This window comes from Pholis gunnellus (genome assembly GCF_910591455.1).
Source record: "Pholis gunnellus genome assembly, chromosome: 12".
Lineage (NCBI taxonomy): Eukaryota > Metazoa > Chordata > Actinopteri > Perciformes > Pholidae > Pholis > Pholis gunnellus.
Window position 1 is genome coordinate 4,520,699 of NC_136539.1, and position 17,921 is coordinate 4,538,619.

Genomic DNA, 17,921 nt, shown 5'->3' on the forward strand with positions numbered 1-17,921 from the left:
GGACTTCTCAGGGAGCGAAGGACCCAGCTGTGCTTTAATCAGCAACTAAACGATAAAATTGATTACGGGGTCCACTGTGTTGGACACAGTTCAGTTCTACTGCTAAAACAAAAACTGCATGCAGAATATTATCGGTTACTATCTTCTTGGGAGCAAATGTGAAATATTGGTTTCTGGTTCTTTCTTCACAGCATGTCAGTACTGTAGAATATGTCTGAGAAATGGTGGTAACAGTAAAATGTCATTTAAATCACCCAGTTTCTCTTCTCCTTAGGCCCAAAATAATACTGGTGCTTGAAATATAAAATGGTTCGCTTAGCATGTGCCAAAGATTTTTTTTGGGACGAGATGCCCGTCTGTTTTTAGAACAGCAATTTAACTGCAGCCAAACAGACATTCAGGTCTGTATAAAAAATAAATAAAAAAAAAGATGTATTCTGTAGGAATTGACTCGGCTGAGACTGGGTACCTGATCCTGGGCACGGTGAAATCGGACGGGAGCTTGGAGATCTTCACCATCTGAGGTCTGTTGGGGAACTTCTCAAAGATCCTGAGTCGCAGAGGGAGCTTCTCTTTGGTGTCAGCGTTGGCTTCGCTTTGCTTAAGCTAGAGGAGGAGGAGGAGGAGGAGGAGGGGAGGGGAGGGGGGGGGCAGAATAGAAACCAGATCAGGCATGGAACAGAGCGAGATGAGATACAGTAAAAGAGGGAAAGTCAGCCACTTGATGGGAAGAGAGATATAAAAATCAGATACACGGGGGAAGAAGGACACTGTTACTGTGGTTTAGGTGTGGAAAGTTCAGGGATTTTGAAGAACTGCACGAGCTGGTATTCATGGAAAAAAAAGCACAAGACTAGGCCGGGTATTGCAGGAGAAAACTGAAATACAGAATTTTTTTATTTTTATAAGGACTTAAAAGTGCAGCGTTATATTTCTGCCTGATGATGGCAGCAACACACTTACCTACAACACACACACACACACACACACACACACCACATACACCACACACGGCCACATTTAAAACGAGATCCCACTTACTTTGAGAAAAGAATGGAGAAGGCAACAAAAGAAAAAAAGGAAAGATTACTTTGGAGTGCTTAATGGAGAAAAGAAAAGGTAGCACGAGTCGGAATAATGTGCGCGTGCGCAATGGGCCTAGCTGGCAAAAAAAAAAAGAAGAATAAAATAGATGACAAAATGAATGAAACCAATTATTCCCTTTTAATTACATATGGGGGAGGCTGATTGAAATCCCCTCGCAGGTATTCTGTGTCTGGCTGCCTGGAGATAACCCCTGATGCATTGCAGATAGGCTACGCAGAAGTGAACTGCATTTTGGGTCGACGGTGAAATGGCAGCTTATCATTCAGAGCGGCGAGCCGCTGTGAAACAACACTGACTGGGCTGCTGCTGAGCGACTGTTTCTCCGTCAGTCACGCCGTTCGTTCGTCTGGTATCTCTGTCTGCAGCTGGAGCGGCCAGTCGGGATTCGAGGGGAGGACAGCCGTGGGAAGGAGACGGAGGGAATGGAAATCTGTCTTTCTGTGTTTTACTTTCTTCCAGCAGACTGAAATGTGGGAGCTTCTTTTCTACCCCGAGTGGGTGAGCGCTGAGTGGCACACTGTGAAGACAGGATTATGGTACCAGCATTTGCTTGCCTAGGCTTTCAGTCTACATTGTGTCTCCCAAGATAGACACGAAAGAGGCAGAGAGAGAGACACCGAGCGTGAGACTCAAATATGTTAAAAGAGAGAGAAAGTAGACAGAAGGAAATGCATGGGAGAAAATAAGCATGAGACAAAACTTAAGGGATGACGACTAGACAAGTGGATTGTGGATCTAATGTGGCTTGAAGCAATAAACAAAGCACCATCATATGCAACATCTGCTTCAGCAGTACAGGATTGAAGATAAGAATAGTGAGCTTCTTCTATGGTGCTGCAGTTCTCCGGGGTGAAACTTGCAGAAAGTGCTGCAGTCATCTCAAATAGTACCTTTACATTTGGTCGCTCAATTCCCAGCAAGCAGAACACACACACAACGATTCACAAACACGCACACATACACGGTGCAGAATTAATATGGACCATACTGTTCTCAAAGGTCCAAATCAATTGGGGCCAACTCAGCGCGATGCACAGTTCTAGCCGAGGCTCTACGCCCCTCGTCTGCAGCAGTGTCCCATTACAGTGAAACGTTCTGTGCTGTGCATCTTCCTTCACTGCTCTCTGTGTTCATCTCCACCTATTATCCAACTCTTTTTTTTTAATACAACACTGACCAAGTGTCAGAATCTTGGTTTCAACTTCAGATTCTGCTCATTGCCTCCGTCTCCTCACTGATCTCCCGTTCTTGCTCTTTTTTTTCCCATAAAAGAGGGACAGAGAGAGCTGAGGCGAGAGGAACAGACTGAACGTTCAAAAAGAATGAACTTGACTCATAATCAGAGATCTTGTGTCGTGAATGATGCACACTTATTCATGTAATTCAATTCATCTGTTTGTTTATATGCTGCATCTGAACCCACCGACTGAAAATAACTAAGCGAAGGATGCACTGAAATCACCCTGGCATAACAAATCGCAACCCATTGTGCCATGGATCATAAAGTATCCTTTTATAACATTTTTATTAGCTATACTTTAGAATTGTTTGTCTGCTGCATTACCAAACATATAGTGTCTTTCACAATTGACGCTGTGTAAGGCTGTTTACCCGGTGAGTAGATGAACTAGCAGGTTGCCATAGATTACTACTAACTGTACGTGCTTAGGACCTTCAGTCTGGTCAATACACAGGATCAATAAGGCACACATGGACATGCAAGAGCTCAGTAACAGAGAGAAAAATCTATTCTCTACTGATTATTGGCTATAGCTTTAGGAATTGATTTCTCCAATAAAAGTGCACACATGACACTATAATAATTATAGCAAACTGTATTTTCATAGCACTTTCTTAACAACGTTACAAAGTGCTTTACAAACAAAATTGAAACCCAACAAGGCTGGTAAAATGACAAGAAGGCCAAAGGAGATGAGTGAGGAGGAAGTAAAGACAATAAAATGAATTTGGTTTTGAAAAGTGAATCCAATGCTGAAGAGTCTTAAACATGCATTCTCTCTAATGGCCATCAGGGGGCGACTCCTCTCATTGTATAGAAGTCTATGAGAAAATGACTCTACTTCTCTCTTGATTTATTACCTCAGTAAACATTGTAAACATGAGTTTATGGTCTCAAACAGCATGATGTTCATTTAGTAAATTGTGGTCTATTTAGAGTCAAATAGACCATAAAGCAGAGTATGCTTTAGGGCGGGCTTACTGTGATTGACAGGTTGCTATCGCTACCAGAGACGAATACTCTATGTCACTCTTCTGCAGTTCAAAGATGGTCACTTCTGTTTACTGGTTGCAAAAAAAACCCAAGATGGTGACGGCCAGTGTGCCAAACTCGAGATTTCAAAACGGCAGTCCACTAACCAATGGGTGGACTATATCCACTTTTTAAATACAGTCTATGATAAGATCACATAAATAGAAATGAAAGCAGTAGAAATATACAAACATTTCTAAAAGCTTTCACAAATGCAAAGGTTTTAAAAGAAGCTAAAGACGAAGTCTGAGTTTGGTAGGCAGAGAGTTCCATATTGTGGGGCTGCAAAAACCTTGACCTGGGCGTAACCAGCAGGGCTCCATCCGTGGATTTTAATGGTTGAGAGGGCACATGCCAGGTCAATAAATGTATTTAGGAGCAAGTCCGTTTAAGGACTTAAAAATGAGCATTAGAAAACCATTTGTGCATTTAAATGCAGCCAGTATATTTATTTCTGTCAATACACTGAACGGGGCTATCAATGGATCACAACTTGTGAAAGGTAGGCAATGGCTTGTGGTGATGAACCCACTTGGAGTACACATGTAACACAAACAAGGTTCCTAATGAATGCTAATGTTGCGCTCTGTATCTGCTGGATGTGTGATTAAAACACTTTGCAAGTCTGCCATTTCAACTGTGTGGGAATGTTTTTGTGTGGCCCAAAGAAAACAATTTTCAAGTGTGTGTGTGTGTGTGTGTGAGAAAACGCCCCTGTGTTTCTCTTTATGTTACAGTGAATGGCTGGTGAATCTAAACCACTGCTTCGCTTGCCACCGATGAGATTTAGTGTACGGCGGCGTAACAATGGAGCCGAGACTAATGTGTTTCGCCTTGAGACCCATTCAGGTGACCCGCCGCCGCTTCAAACTTCCATTCGACTCAATTTCAGGCTCGGCTGAGCTGGGGAGCTTTTCGTGAGGGATTTCCACAGCTTTCCCCAAACCGACGCTGAGGGAGGAAGAAAAGCTAATGCTGACCGTTAGCATTAGACTAAATTCAGTCATAGAGATAGTTCATGGGAGAGGGGAGGTAAAATAGTCAGCATCAAAATGGCCTCAGACAAGCAGCTGGAGAGTCTTGAGACAGAGTGAAAACGAGCTGAGAGGGAAAAAGGGCCAAAAACACGAAACCCCCTGCAAAACGACACTATTACTTGTGTTCAGTTCGGATGAATACCTTCATCTAATAACTAACATACAAGAAAGCTTGAGTTCTCTCTCTGAGGCAGCTCCATGCTGATAGAGTGATGACAACTGCACTTGGCTGAATGACGAACCTATGTGGCGGTTCGACTCTTATCTGTTCCATATATGCATCCTGAAAAAATTCTTCCTTTTTCAAGCTGCCCTGCAAGGGAGCGAACAGAACGCCGGATCCAATTGGAAGAGGCAGCAAAAGATATTAACCATGCAGCCCTTTTTTTGCAACTGATCCACCAACTGCAGCCAAACTACTTGAAAAATCACTGATATGGCAGTAAAAAATCTTTTATCTCTCTCGAGCATCCTGGTCATTGGAGCATTTGTGCATAAGCACTAGTTATTGACTGACTGAGGCAAGCGAATACTCGATCTCCCACTGTGCAACTCCTCTGATCGGTCCTGTGAGAGCGCTTCACAGACACGCAAACACACGGAGAGCGGATATCTTCGGAGACCGGCCAATGGCGCGACGGGGAGCTGGTGAGCGGCCGCCTACGCAGCCGCTCTGCCCGCACACGCACACACGCACACACACATATTCGGCCCGAGTGCCTGTGGGCGGATGTATGTACAGCCGTCTGCATTTCACCATTCAGACATCAGAGCCTGCCATTCAAGGAACAGGACCAGACATCAGCTGTGCATAATTGGGACAGGAGAAGAGAAAGAAAAGTGTTGTATCTGTGTTTCTCTGTCCTTCCATATACGCATGTTCCCTGGGCCAACCGTATCCAGAATCTATGTTAAAATGTATATGTGGAAATCTGGTGAAAAACATGCAGGTCCCTGTCATACTATATCCTATGTGCACTCCACATTCCCTCACAGTCTTGGTTGGGTTCCCCCGGCCTTGGGCCAGTCCAGCCGTAATACCCATCGGTGGGAGAGCTGAGAGCGAGTTAGCAGGGTCACCCTCTCCTCTCATTAGCTGGGTAATGGGCCGTGCTGTGGAGCTGCTGTAAAGCCACACAGCCTGTAAACCTCTAATACTCAAAACAACTGCGGATACCATATAATGCGATGCCTACACTGTATTTGTGCTTTACAGACTTTTTTTTTTCTTACCACTATTTGACATACATCTTCCACTCTTGTATATACAAAGTATGTGAGAAAAACAAACAAAAAAACAATTAAATAGCTACAGATCATCTCTGCAAAGATCTTTTTTTCCCCTCCAGATAGCTGGATAACCTATACGTTTCACAGTCTTGCATCATCCATATTTACAATATCAATAATAATCGTACTAAACAAAGCATCACACTGTAAAAAAAAGGGCTAAAATGTCAAATAAAGTAATAGTAGTAATAAGTAGTGGTAAGAAAAGTAGTGTTTTTTTTATTGTTGTCAAAAATAACACTTCAGAAAATAAAGTTTGAATGATCAAAACATCCCCAAAAACTACATAAATGTACTCAAGTATCATTGATGTGTTAAATGGAAGACACAACTCTTCATCTGCATTGGTCCAAACATACATCTGTGTGGATATTTACTATAAACCAGCGCTGGTCAACGATATTCCCCGATGCCTTGTACAACATTGTTACTGTTCTATCAACGCATTCACTCGAGCACAAAAACTGGGAACTAAATTCAGTCCAAATGCTTTTAAATGGCCGTTAAAGATTTCTTAGCACGTCTCCATGTTAGCCTTCCTTAGCACGTCTCCATGTTAGCCTGCCTTAGCACGTCTCCATGTTAGCCTGCCTTAGCACGTCTCCATGTTAGCCTGCCTTAGCACGTCTCCATGTTAGCCTGCCTTAGCACGTCTCCACGTTAGCCTTCCTTCCCATTCTTTGTTTTCACAGTTACGATTGTAGGAATGCCACATTCAACGGGCGAGTTTACTGAAGGCATAGACTAGAGTAACAATCCGAGGAAAATGAACGTGTGATTGCAGTCATGGAAAAACATGCCGAAAGTTTTTTTCTTCTTCAAAATAATTTTAGACATGGGTCTTGACTGTTTGTGTGTGTGTTCGTGCTAGCTTTAGCACAAGGCAGAGACATGGCACAGTGCCTGAAATGTTTTTCAATAGAAAAGTGAAGGTGACATTCAAAAAGATAAGAACACATTGTATTGGGATTCTCTAAGGGTTACGCTCCTCTGTTCTCCGCTCCCTCCGTCTTCTTCTTCGCCTTTCTTCTCCTCCACCAAATCCCCCAAAAAGTCCTCGGTCCATTAAATCACACAAATGGGAGGACGGGCTTCTAGTTGAACTCATAAATCACGAAATCCTCGGTGGGAAGCCGTAAAAACTCAACAAAATGTATAGTCGGTGCCGGGTGTCTTCTTAAAACACTGTGGCACCGAGCAGAATGCACGTGTACGAACACACCGCCCCATACGTGCACATATGGATATGGGAGAAAATGAGTTGCGACTTGGAGAGAAAAGCGGCCCTTTATTGTATCGGCGTTGCCGTCACAGCTGTGGAACATTGACTACTCATCCTGATCCTCATTTATACCCAAAGCAAACATCCATCTTCCCTCTCCTGCGGCTCTCTCTTCTCTCTCTTTCCCCTCCCCATGTGTTCATGTCGCTCCCTCCGTCTCCCTCACCCACCTCCCTCTCCCCCCCTGGTTGATCTCGCGCAGTCAACGCCACATCCCACCCCGTTCAGCTGACAAATGTGGAGGACGGGCGCAACTGGACTGACAGCCGCACGCTGCCGCACACTGGCGGGGGGGCAATTGCCTCTGTGCCACATCACACCCTCTGTCTGCGGCCTCCCCGCCGTGTTTCCTCAAGGATGCTCATCTGGTCGGGAGCCCTCCCTTACAACAGTCGTCTGTTAAACTGATAATGCATATCTGAGAGAGAGAAGTCATCCATCATCATCCGTCACACCGCGACTGACGCTCACATGGACCTCTACCAGCACAAAGAGGCCCACAATTATAAACTCCCATTTGTCTGCTTCACTCGTAAATCCTTGAGCAACAACGCAATCATATTTCAAATGTTGCATGCGTGGGCCTCGCACCGGATGGCAGCGTGGTTATACGGTACAAGCTATGAGGCACAGCGGTCCGCTTTATCATCTCTGAAGCTTTTAACTGAATCTCTCACGGCCTGATGATCCGGGATCACATCTTTTACAACAACAATCATCCTTGAGAGTGTGCAGAGGAAATCCTTTTTTCCAAGCCTGTTGTGGGTCTGGCCCCGAAATAGCAATGGCCAGGGGCTACTGGGCACACACACATGAACAGAATACAATGGGACCAACACCGTGGTAAAAGGAGTAAGGAGCATGGCCAGGAAATGAAGGGAGTGCATCTGTATGTATGTCCTCTCACGAACAACATCTCGGAAGTTGTTCAGCCCGACTAATACTGTATTTTGAGACAGATATATTGGTTCTGTACTTAAAAGTGAAAAAATATAAATCAGATGATATGTCGGCCATAGTGTTGCAACGGATCATAAAACTCACCGTTTGGATCGTATCACTGATCAGATCACTGATCGGAGCAGCACAAAAGAAAAAAGGGAGCAAATAGAACTTTTAGAGATCCCTGATCATGTTTTTTTGCTGCCGATATTAATCGCCAATCACTGATGATCCATATTGGCAGATACAGATCCCTTTGTTGTTTGATTATAGCAGCTGGTCTACAAGGCTCTATCCGTCCCAAAACAACCGCTCTGAAGTCAGTGTAAACCACCACAAATTCTAAATGTTATTCTTTTAATTTGTTATAGTAATTTATTTTTCTAAATTAAAAGAACACAATTCTAATGATAAGGAAGTAAAATATTGTATTTTTATGGATTAACACAAATCTTGTCATTAGTAGTTTTAGTTATTTAATTGTTTAATTATAAGCTGCTTAGAGGTATTGTAAACAGGTCATAATTCATATCTAATATCTATTTATGCTGTTGCAAAAACATTTCCTTCAAACAACTGTATTAATTGAAGTTTTTCATCACATATTAAGAGATCACGTGTGAGCCCTTCATGATAAGTTATAATTTACCCAATACTAATGTTCCCTGAACAGAGCCTGAACACATTATAATGTAACTGAACGTAACTTTCGTTCGTTATCCCTTGGCGGGTCTGCCACCGTCCTGTCAATTCAAACACGGATTAGTTGTTAACAATGTAACATTATCAGAGATCGGCGACTAGAAAAGCATGAATGCCGATGTCCTGATCACATGTTTTACTGCAGCAAAACTTTATTTCACACTGTGATGGTTAACGTTAAACTGTGTAATTCATCTGCGGTTGACAGTGGTCCGTTACACCACTAGTTGGCAAAAATATAAATTATTTAACATTAACATTTTTAATAAGGATTCCTCAAATTTCAAAGTTGATTTTAACTCAAAAAGCTACTGCCTCTCCTCTCTGTTCGTCTGGTTCAGAAAAAGACTTTGTGAGAGAGAAAGAGAAAATGTCAGAGGACAGAGTGAGAGGTCTCAGAGCGTGCAAAGGATTCAAATGTCAGTTTGTCTGCATGCGTTCTCTGTAAACAGACTGTAGATGAAGGGAAGGTAGCTACACTTTTAGCTTTTCTCACTCTCGGCCTAGCTTTTCTGTTTGATCCGTTTCAACAATTTCCCAAATGTGTTCGTCATGACTCATCTTCCTGGCCCGAGGACCTGTTTGATTGCCAGACATTTCCACTTTCGCACAAACGCATGCAAAAGCGACTGTTTGTGTGTACGCAGAGAAACGCTGAAGCAGATATATCACCGCCGACAATTCATACGCACAGATGCACACAAACACACATTATCATCATCATCACTGGCCTTAGGGGTAAACACCTTTTTTTATTTCTATTTGGTTGATATCTAGCGGCACAGGATAAACATTTTCCCCTCTCCCTGCAACTCCCCTTGGTCCTGCACACATTGCTCTGTGATTTGTTGGAGATGGGCCATCAGTCTCTACCATCACCAAGCCCGCCGACCTGTGACGCCATAGATGACGGTATAACGGGCAGCAAAAACATCCAATAGACAAACTCTTTTTTTTTCTTCTTTAAAAAAAAATTAAAAAAAATCACACACAGCTTTTGGCCGTGGTGTCTTCCTCTGATTGATAAAAGGTGTTTCTTGGTGGCACTTTGACGTGCCAGGACTGTCTGCAGTTTTACGGTCATCGCCGGCTGAGGTTACGTGGCAAGTTAATGCAATGAAAGAAAAAGAAGTGAAAACATAACCTGCATTTCTCCTTGGTCTTTTGAAGGTTTCTTCAAAGTTGCTCTGCAGAATGCATGACTCACTGCCTTTAACTAACCTGATTAGTATCCAACAATTTAGCAACAAATCTCAAAAAACACATTTTGTAGATTCAACAAGAGATTGAAACTAAAACAAAAATCTCACATCTCACTTTTGATTTAACAGTAAAGCTGTTATCTATGGAAAGAATTTTACTACATAACCGCTTTTGCACAATTTTTGCTGAGGAATTGAAATTCTATTGAAAAAACTATTCTCAGTATATAAATTAAAATCAGGAAGACTTTTATTTATACTCGTCATTCATTCTGAATTCTCTGTCTCTCCCTCCTCCTCCGGTCCGCCAACCAGATGTTGCCACAATCTCCATCAGCCAATCACGTCGTTGCTGTCGCTCTTTGTATCTGTTCTCCTCTCTGTTGCTGTCAGATGGCACTTTAGGCAAAATCGCCCCACCCTCCTCCACCCAGGCTACATGCAGTGATCATTCAGTGTCCAGGTTGAGTTAGTCAGAACTCCACTCCCCATCACATCCAGCTCTTCAGCATTCTCTCCGTCTCATCCCCACCACCAGAGTCTGGACTCAAAACCGGGTTTCCTAATCTTCTTACGGCTTCATCTCCCCTTTAAGATGATACGATGTTACAGTGGGGTCTAATAGTGTTGGGGAAAATCTAAATGACTAATGATAAGGTGTGCTTAAAAAGCTTGGTGGCCTGACCTTCCTCTGACATTAAGCGCCACAGTTCTTTAGTCTAGCCGAAAGAACACTCAGCACTGATTGTAATGGTAAATAAAGTTGCAGACGGAGTCAATCTAATGAGTGACCCTTGATATGGCGTCCTGCTAGACTTAGCGGGCATCCTTTTGTCACTCGGGGAGCCAACTGTCTACTGTTCTTAAGTGTCAAGGCCTGCTAAGAGAGACCTCTCGGCAGCATATTCTGAAGTAGAAAGATAACAAAGAACTGTGGACCTTCATTGAAGACCAAATGCTCTAGTGAAGTTACAAACCCTTTGTTCTTTTGACGCCATATGTATGTGTATTGTGTAGGTGTCACCTCCTGTGACAGAATGCTATATGTACCAGTGTCTCAGAGCCAGATCTCTGAGCAGTCTCGGCACGTTGATGTATGTGTTCGACCCTGTCTCCTTCTTTGCAAAGAATAAATGTTAACAGATTAATGATTTTCCATCGGTCTTGCGTGAATTTTTCTAACAAATAGACTATTCACATTTGTCATCCTGTTGTGCACATGTCAAAGGAATATGTGTTCACTCAAAATGAAGTCTCTCCTGATTGAAATGTTATAGTTGTTGGCGAAACCGCATTTTACCTGCAAATCACCAAAACAAACAAACTGGCTGTGCTGTCGTCAGCTGCTCCTACAATAACCTTGTGGAGAATTTTATTTTTTTTTAATTATGTACAATAACATAAAATAATGTATTTCATCTGATAACAACGCAATAAATCATAGACTACGCATGAGTTGATTTATTATTCTAAGCTTGCAAACAATTCCGGGTCGGGCTTTAATTACTACAAAACACTTCCGCACACAGGTCAGACAAAAGCTCTATGTGCTATAGATTTATTTCCCAAAGCTAGTTGTGTTGCAACAACTTTCAGACAATGTGTTTAAATTGAGACAAACTCCCAGCCATTAGCAAGGCCTACCTTCACCTGGAGGGGGTTGATTATTGACCGGAAGTCGTTTCGACTGTGCTATCGAAGAAGCACAGTCGAAACGACACCAAAGTGCACAAGAGAAATCAACCAGTTTCTCCTGCACAGTGGACATGTTTTAGAATTATGTTTCAGTCATTTAAGTTTCACATCAGCTATGAACAGAAACACACCTGGGAGGTTAATGTGTGTGTGTGTGTGTGTGTGTGTGTGTGTGTGTGTGTGCGTGTGTCTACTTCCTCCCTTCACTTCTGCTTTCCTCTGCTGTCTACCTTTCTCCTGTCCCAGACTTCATTTCATTAAAAATTCCAGCAAACCTAATTTCACGCAATAACTGCATTATCCTAATCAACAGTGATGAGTGGAGCATGCACTGGCGCACACATGCATGTATCTGTGCGTGTGTGTGTGTGTGTGTGTGTGTGTGTGTGTGTGTGTGCCATTAAGGAATTCCTACTTCCTCTCTGCTCCTGGCTCATCAGTATGGTAGAATAAACCGGTTGTTCATTAGCTGCAGCACTGCTTACTCTCTATTCCCTAATTATTAATGACCACCCTTCATGTGTATGTACACGCGAGTGTGTATGCACATGCACCTGTGTGTGTGTGTGTGTGTGTGTGTGTGTGTGTGTGTGTTGAAAACTAAAAGACTTGAATTCCTTTTCTCAGGCTGCGATTATGATGTGTGGATTCAGAACTGTTTCACTTGCCCGCAGCTCACATCACACAACATTAAAGCAACCAGTGCGGCGAGCCGACAATCTGCTTGATCACGGTGCAACTACCCACAAGTCTCTGTGCTTCTCCTGACGCCTCAAGCTTTGGCTCTTAGAGGGAACAACACAAATCAAGACGAATGGCCCGTCGAGGGTGACAGATGCAAGTCATCCCCTGAAAGGAGGGGCTGCAATCAGCATACAAACGATGACAGATGCTTTTAGCTACATGACTTATTGATGATGTCATTATCAAATCAGCAGACATGGGCAGAAACAGTAGTGCTGCTGCTTTGCACACACACACACACACACACACACACACACACACACACACACACACACACACACAATGTCGAGTTGTCATGACTTTTGGAGACATTACATTGACTTACATTAATTTACTGAAGACCTAACCATAATCATAACTGCTACCAACCTAATCCTAACCATTAACCTAAACCTGAACCTAAACCGAGACCTACACCTCAAACTTAACCGAAAACCAGTGGCGAGCCGTGCATTTTATACCTGGGCCTTCACTGCTGTCCTCAGCTGAAACACAGCTACGGTTATTATTTGTTTCGTGTAAAAATGAAGCCAACACCTGTAAATACACTAACTGCAGAGTGCAGATACATGAAAATGCTGAGACTGCGTCTCCTCTCTGCTCTGACTGCAGCTGGGACTGCTGCGCGAGGCTTCTGTGAGAGTTACCGCCTATGAGTGCTTTGGGGGGCGAAGGGGCTCACAGCAGCACGCGCTGCGTGTTCACGACGGTGCAGAACGGTACGAGCTTTAACGTCAGAGTCAAAACACCACAAAAGTCTCTAACAACACCAGAACAAGTCACTAGATTTGTCACTAGTAGCTTTTGACAAAAAAAGTCGCCAAGAGGGTTTGGAAAGTCGCCAGATTTAGGGAGAAAGTCGCCAAGTTGGCAACACTAAATATGTCCCCAGAACAACATTGGATGTAACAATGGTTCCTATCACATATTAAACCAAACAAAAAAAACAAAAAACAAGTTGTACAAATAATAATATATAAACAAGCATATTAAAGCTACTGCAGATGTACAAACAAACGCATTTAACTTGCCAAAGCTGCTGTTCACTATTTAAAGACAAAATCCATCCTCCTTTCTTTGTTAATAAAGAGTTTAATCTCACGGTTGTTCAGTACATCTGTGCGTTTCAGTTCCAGTAAGAAGTCCTTCTGGATTCATGGACACCAGTGAAGACAGTCGAGCCTCCCCAGTTCTATTTCTTGAATACGTTTTAATGCGTTTGAGGGCTGAAAATGTCCGCTCCACAGAGGCAGCAGATATTGAGATTGTCACCGCCCAACATGTCATGCTAGCCCACTGACCAATCCACACTTCGTAACGTTACTAAACCCTATACTATAACGCTTTCATAGTCGTTACTGCAAAACCTCACCTCAGTGAGCCCACCAGTCGCCGTGAATCTGTTTAGTTCATACGGGAGTTAGTGCGCCACAATGTTCGCAATGGCAATGGTACACATAAAAATGGCTGCCACTCTGATCATCTAGCTACATTGATTTGATTTACATTGATTGATCCTATTTAATTTCTATGGTGTCTCAGATTGTTGTTAAGTCGGCAGCAGAGGTAGTCACAGAGACGATGACGGCCACTGAATTGAGACACGGACAATAATGTTAAATAGAATTACCACCTCACGGTTCGATGCCAGTCATGTTGTGGTTTCCATCCATGTCTGACCAAAATGTCATCACTTCATCATTTTATCCTACTTGACATTTGTGTGAAATTGTCATAATTAGCATATGAATTCTAAACTCATGGCCAAAAAACGTATTTTGTAAGGTCACAGTGACCTTTGACCAGAAAATTCAAATCAGTTCAACCTTTAGTGCAACTACTGTATATGGAGATCTACAAGACCTCGATGTGCTAAATGAATAAATTCATAATAGGCTGATGGTGAAGTCAGAAGGTACTGTATTACAAGTGTATACCGATTGTCACATAGAACATGACATTGGCAGTGACTTACTAACATATATGGAAATTAATTTGAAGAATGGTTCACCATTGTGCAGTGCAGGTGGGCCTTATCGCTCAAAGCTTGGCAGCACATGTGAATTTTCATTTTAAAGCGACACGTGCACCCCAGACACACACACACACACACACACACACACACACATACAGTAAAGACGCCGCTGGCACACCTGCGACCGCACACGTTTGTTATTCTTGAAGTCTTTCATGGGTAGAAGCGAAACACAATGGCGTGGAAGGTGAGCCGACGCGTTTGACTGCTTTTCTTCTACTGAGATTTCTGACACACATGGAGCGTGACGGGGAGCAGGATGTCAGGGGCAAGATAACCTGTCACCTCCCGTATTTCTCTTCAAATTATACCGAGACAAAGTTCTGTGATTTGCATGAACTCACTATTTGAATAGTTTATTCGGCTTCAATTTGTCATTCCATTATTTGCAATTAATTTGAACACAGCAACGGTCTGTGTGTTCGATCAACTGTGAAGAAGAGATGATTAAAAAAGGTCTATGGGGAGAGAATACACACATGGATTCTGTGTGTAAAACCGTCAAAATAATGAAAAAATATTGATTGATATCCATCCAATTCCCATAACAGTCACTGAATTAACACTGTTTTTGAGAGGACAACAAATACATGAGGCAACACTATTTTCTATATATTGTCATTTCGTTTCCTTTTTGAAGAGCTTGCCATGGTCACATTAAGGACAAATCACAAACATTACCAACTCAATGAAGTCATTCATCAAACAGCGGGCAAAATAAAAAGATTCATCTCATACACTGTAATTGGTTTCTCATCCCTCAAAAGCCCTGGTGCCTATTTCTTATAGAAGCGCTGGCCATGTCATCGGGCCTTTTGCCAAATGTTTGCAGAAGCTTTCTCTTGTGGGTGCGTGATCACAATCTACGGTCTATTTATATGCAGCCTCCGTATCCGTGATTGAAGCACCTGTAAAATAGGCAATTTTACAGTCGCTGCGCCTAATCACTCAGCTGTGGGTGGGAAATAACCTGCCCAGGCAAGCTGAGACCTGCCAGCCGGCTGTGAGTGCACGCCGTTTATGTGAACGTGTGTGTGTGTGTGTGTGTGTGTGTGTGTGTGTGTGTGTGCAAACCCGTTAATGTCAGTGAGCTTATACAGTAGATTAATTCATAAAGTATCGTACTGTATGGCTACCCCCATGAACTGACCAGGGGCTTTGATCTTTAGGGATTTTTCTCTCTGTGACCGTTCAAAAAACAAGTCCCTGTCTGTGTGTGTACAAGTGCCAGCTTTTTTACACAACATAGGTTTTGCTTTATCAAAGTTAATTGCCCACTTACTCAACTCTATAGAGAAAAAACCTGCAGCAAAACAAAAAATCCCAAAAGGTGAAAATTAAGAAATGTCTGCACACACGTGGTCACATATTACAACCCTGTCACTCTTGCCAGGGTGGTAACAAAGTGATTTTAAATAAAATGTGGCAGCAAACAACAAGCAGAAATGGCAAGCAGCAGTTAAGTTATCCCTCCAGATCAAACCGCATTTTAAATGTGTGTACTTCTGCTATTGTTATTCTAACTGGTCAATATGTCGACTGAAAGAAAGACGACGTACTGAAATACATACCGGTCTAAATATCTTGCCACATGTCATTTATAAAAAGGAAAATGATGTCAATCAAATCTATTGAACTTTTTCAAATTCAAAGAAATTATGCATGTGGTGCCCGTACGGGCATTACATTACAGTCATTTAGCTGAGGCTTTTATCCAAAGCAACTTACAATTCAGATGCTATCACACCGTAAGGACAGCTACGGGAGCAATTTTCAGGGTTAAGTGTCTTGCTCAAGGACACGTCGACATGCAACCAGTAGTGACCCTCTGATTGAAAGAGGGCCCTGCTCTCCACTCAGCCACAATCGCCCTTTACAGTCAACTGTTTCAACACTGCAAAAGTAGGAGTAATAAACCAAAGTTTACTCCCCTCTGTCTGGCCACATGCGACCGTGATTAATAAAATGGAAATTATGTAAATCAAATTGATTGAACCTTTCCAAATTCAAAGAAATTATGCACGGGGTGAAACATGCAGTCATCTGTTTTGACATTGCACAAGCAGGATAGAAAACTGCATCATGCCCAATAGAGCTGTAAATCCTTCAACTGATGTGACAAAGGGGCAGCTGTTTCTACAAAGCAGTAATTTCAGATTTCAAAGTGATCACCTGAGGAGCATTTCTACACAAAATATATTTTTAAAAAAAGATACAAAATAGTGGGTCATTCACAACTTTAAGGCATCAAATGTAACATTGTGATAAACCAGCCACAGTGACGGAGCCTGGCAATGCCATGTCACAAATGTAGCTTTAATCTAGCACGGCCATGGTTGAATTAGTAGAGCGAAACAGAACCCTATTGAAGAGGTGATTGACAGTCCTGAGTCCTTCGGTATAAAATGTCCAAGACTTAACTGAAAAGCACACACACCACCAACAAGAAGCCTCTAGACACATTGTCTAATTTATCTTAAACTTTCCACCAAAGCGAGAGTCTCAGTTGATAATTAGTCATTGTAGGTGGAGAATTGTGTTCCATTTTTCTATCAGCGACACCTACTTTTAATAGGTGATGATAGTAAGCAAAGCTTGTGAGGTAGGTAAGTAGCGGAGTCACATTATAAGCTTTTTAAACTAATAAAAAGCTAAATCGTGATCAGACAATAGCCAGTGGGTTCTGAGATTGCGTTTCTTCCATTCAACCAAAGCCTACTCCAACGTGATTGGTCAATATTACACAGTCTACAAACACAAACCAGCAAGCTTCCAATACCAATATCTTGTCCCGTTGCCTACAGATTGTGCATATGAATCCAGAATGTGTTTACAGAGATTACCGCTAACTCAGACACAGATACTCATGGTTTAGTGCCCTGTTTCCCTTATTTGGAATCCTAATACTGCATGTGAAAACAAATTAACTGTTCCTATTTCTAGATAATGATTTAGCTTAATGGATCTGAGCATGAGCTTTTTTTTTTTTGTCTCTGGGCATCATTTACATAAATTTCCTACCTGTTTGAGCTTCTTCAAGTCTTCATCCAACTCAAGATTATCCAAGATTACAGCCACAAAAAGACTGAGCAGAATCTAAAATGCAACAAGAGAAAGTGCATTAGAACACAATGCTGTGTGTGAACACATTACAAAGAGAGAAAAAAATAAATCCTTTCAATTGCCTGTCAAGCGGCTCTCAACGTAGCGACGGCTGAGTTGGCGGCTCGCAGCTAACAGCGCTAACAGACATAGACAAACATCTGCAACAGTGCTGACAGAGCTAACAGTGTTTACTTGAGGGGGAAGCGGAGGGTGGGCAACTTCACTATCTGCTCAGGAAGACATTACTCCACTATATCTTCACATAGCTAATAGTTGTTTGCTGCTATATTAATGCTCTGAATTTCAAATTTAGCACCTTTAAAAAGAGTCAACCTTGCGGCCTCAGTGACCTTTCACAAGACATATAACTCTCTTTTCCTCGTCATTGGATTGGATTTGAATCCCTGCACCTTCAACTATTTCCCATTTTTAATGCCTGGTATATTTAGCTCATGTCACGTCTACAGGTTTCTGTGTGCTCTGCCAATGTTGCTGTATTAAACACACG

At 42.4% G+C, this 17,921-nt stretch overlaps 1 protein-coding gene across 1 annotated transcript in view; it reads right to left on the reverse strand.

The window, feature by feature from the left end:
* nalcn (sodium leak channel, non-selective) overlaps positions 1 to 17,921 on the reverse strand; it is a gene marked incomplete at both ends in the record, with an annotated part of 65,208 nt that overhangs the window by 14,854 nt on the left and 32,433 nt on the right. The window contains 2 exons of the mRNA XM_079169579.1: positions 470 to 606; positions 17,330 to 17,404. Of these exons, the coding sequence (XP_079025705.1) occupies positions 470 to 606; positions 17,330 to 17,404 (212 nt within the window). The remainder of the gene's footprint in view (positions 1 to 469; positions 607 to 17,329; positions 17,405 to 17,921) is intronic.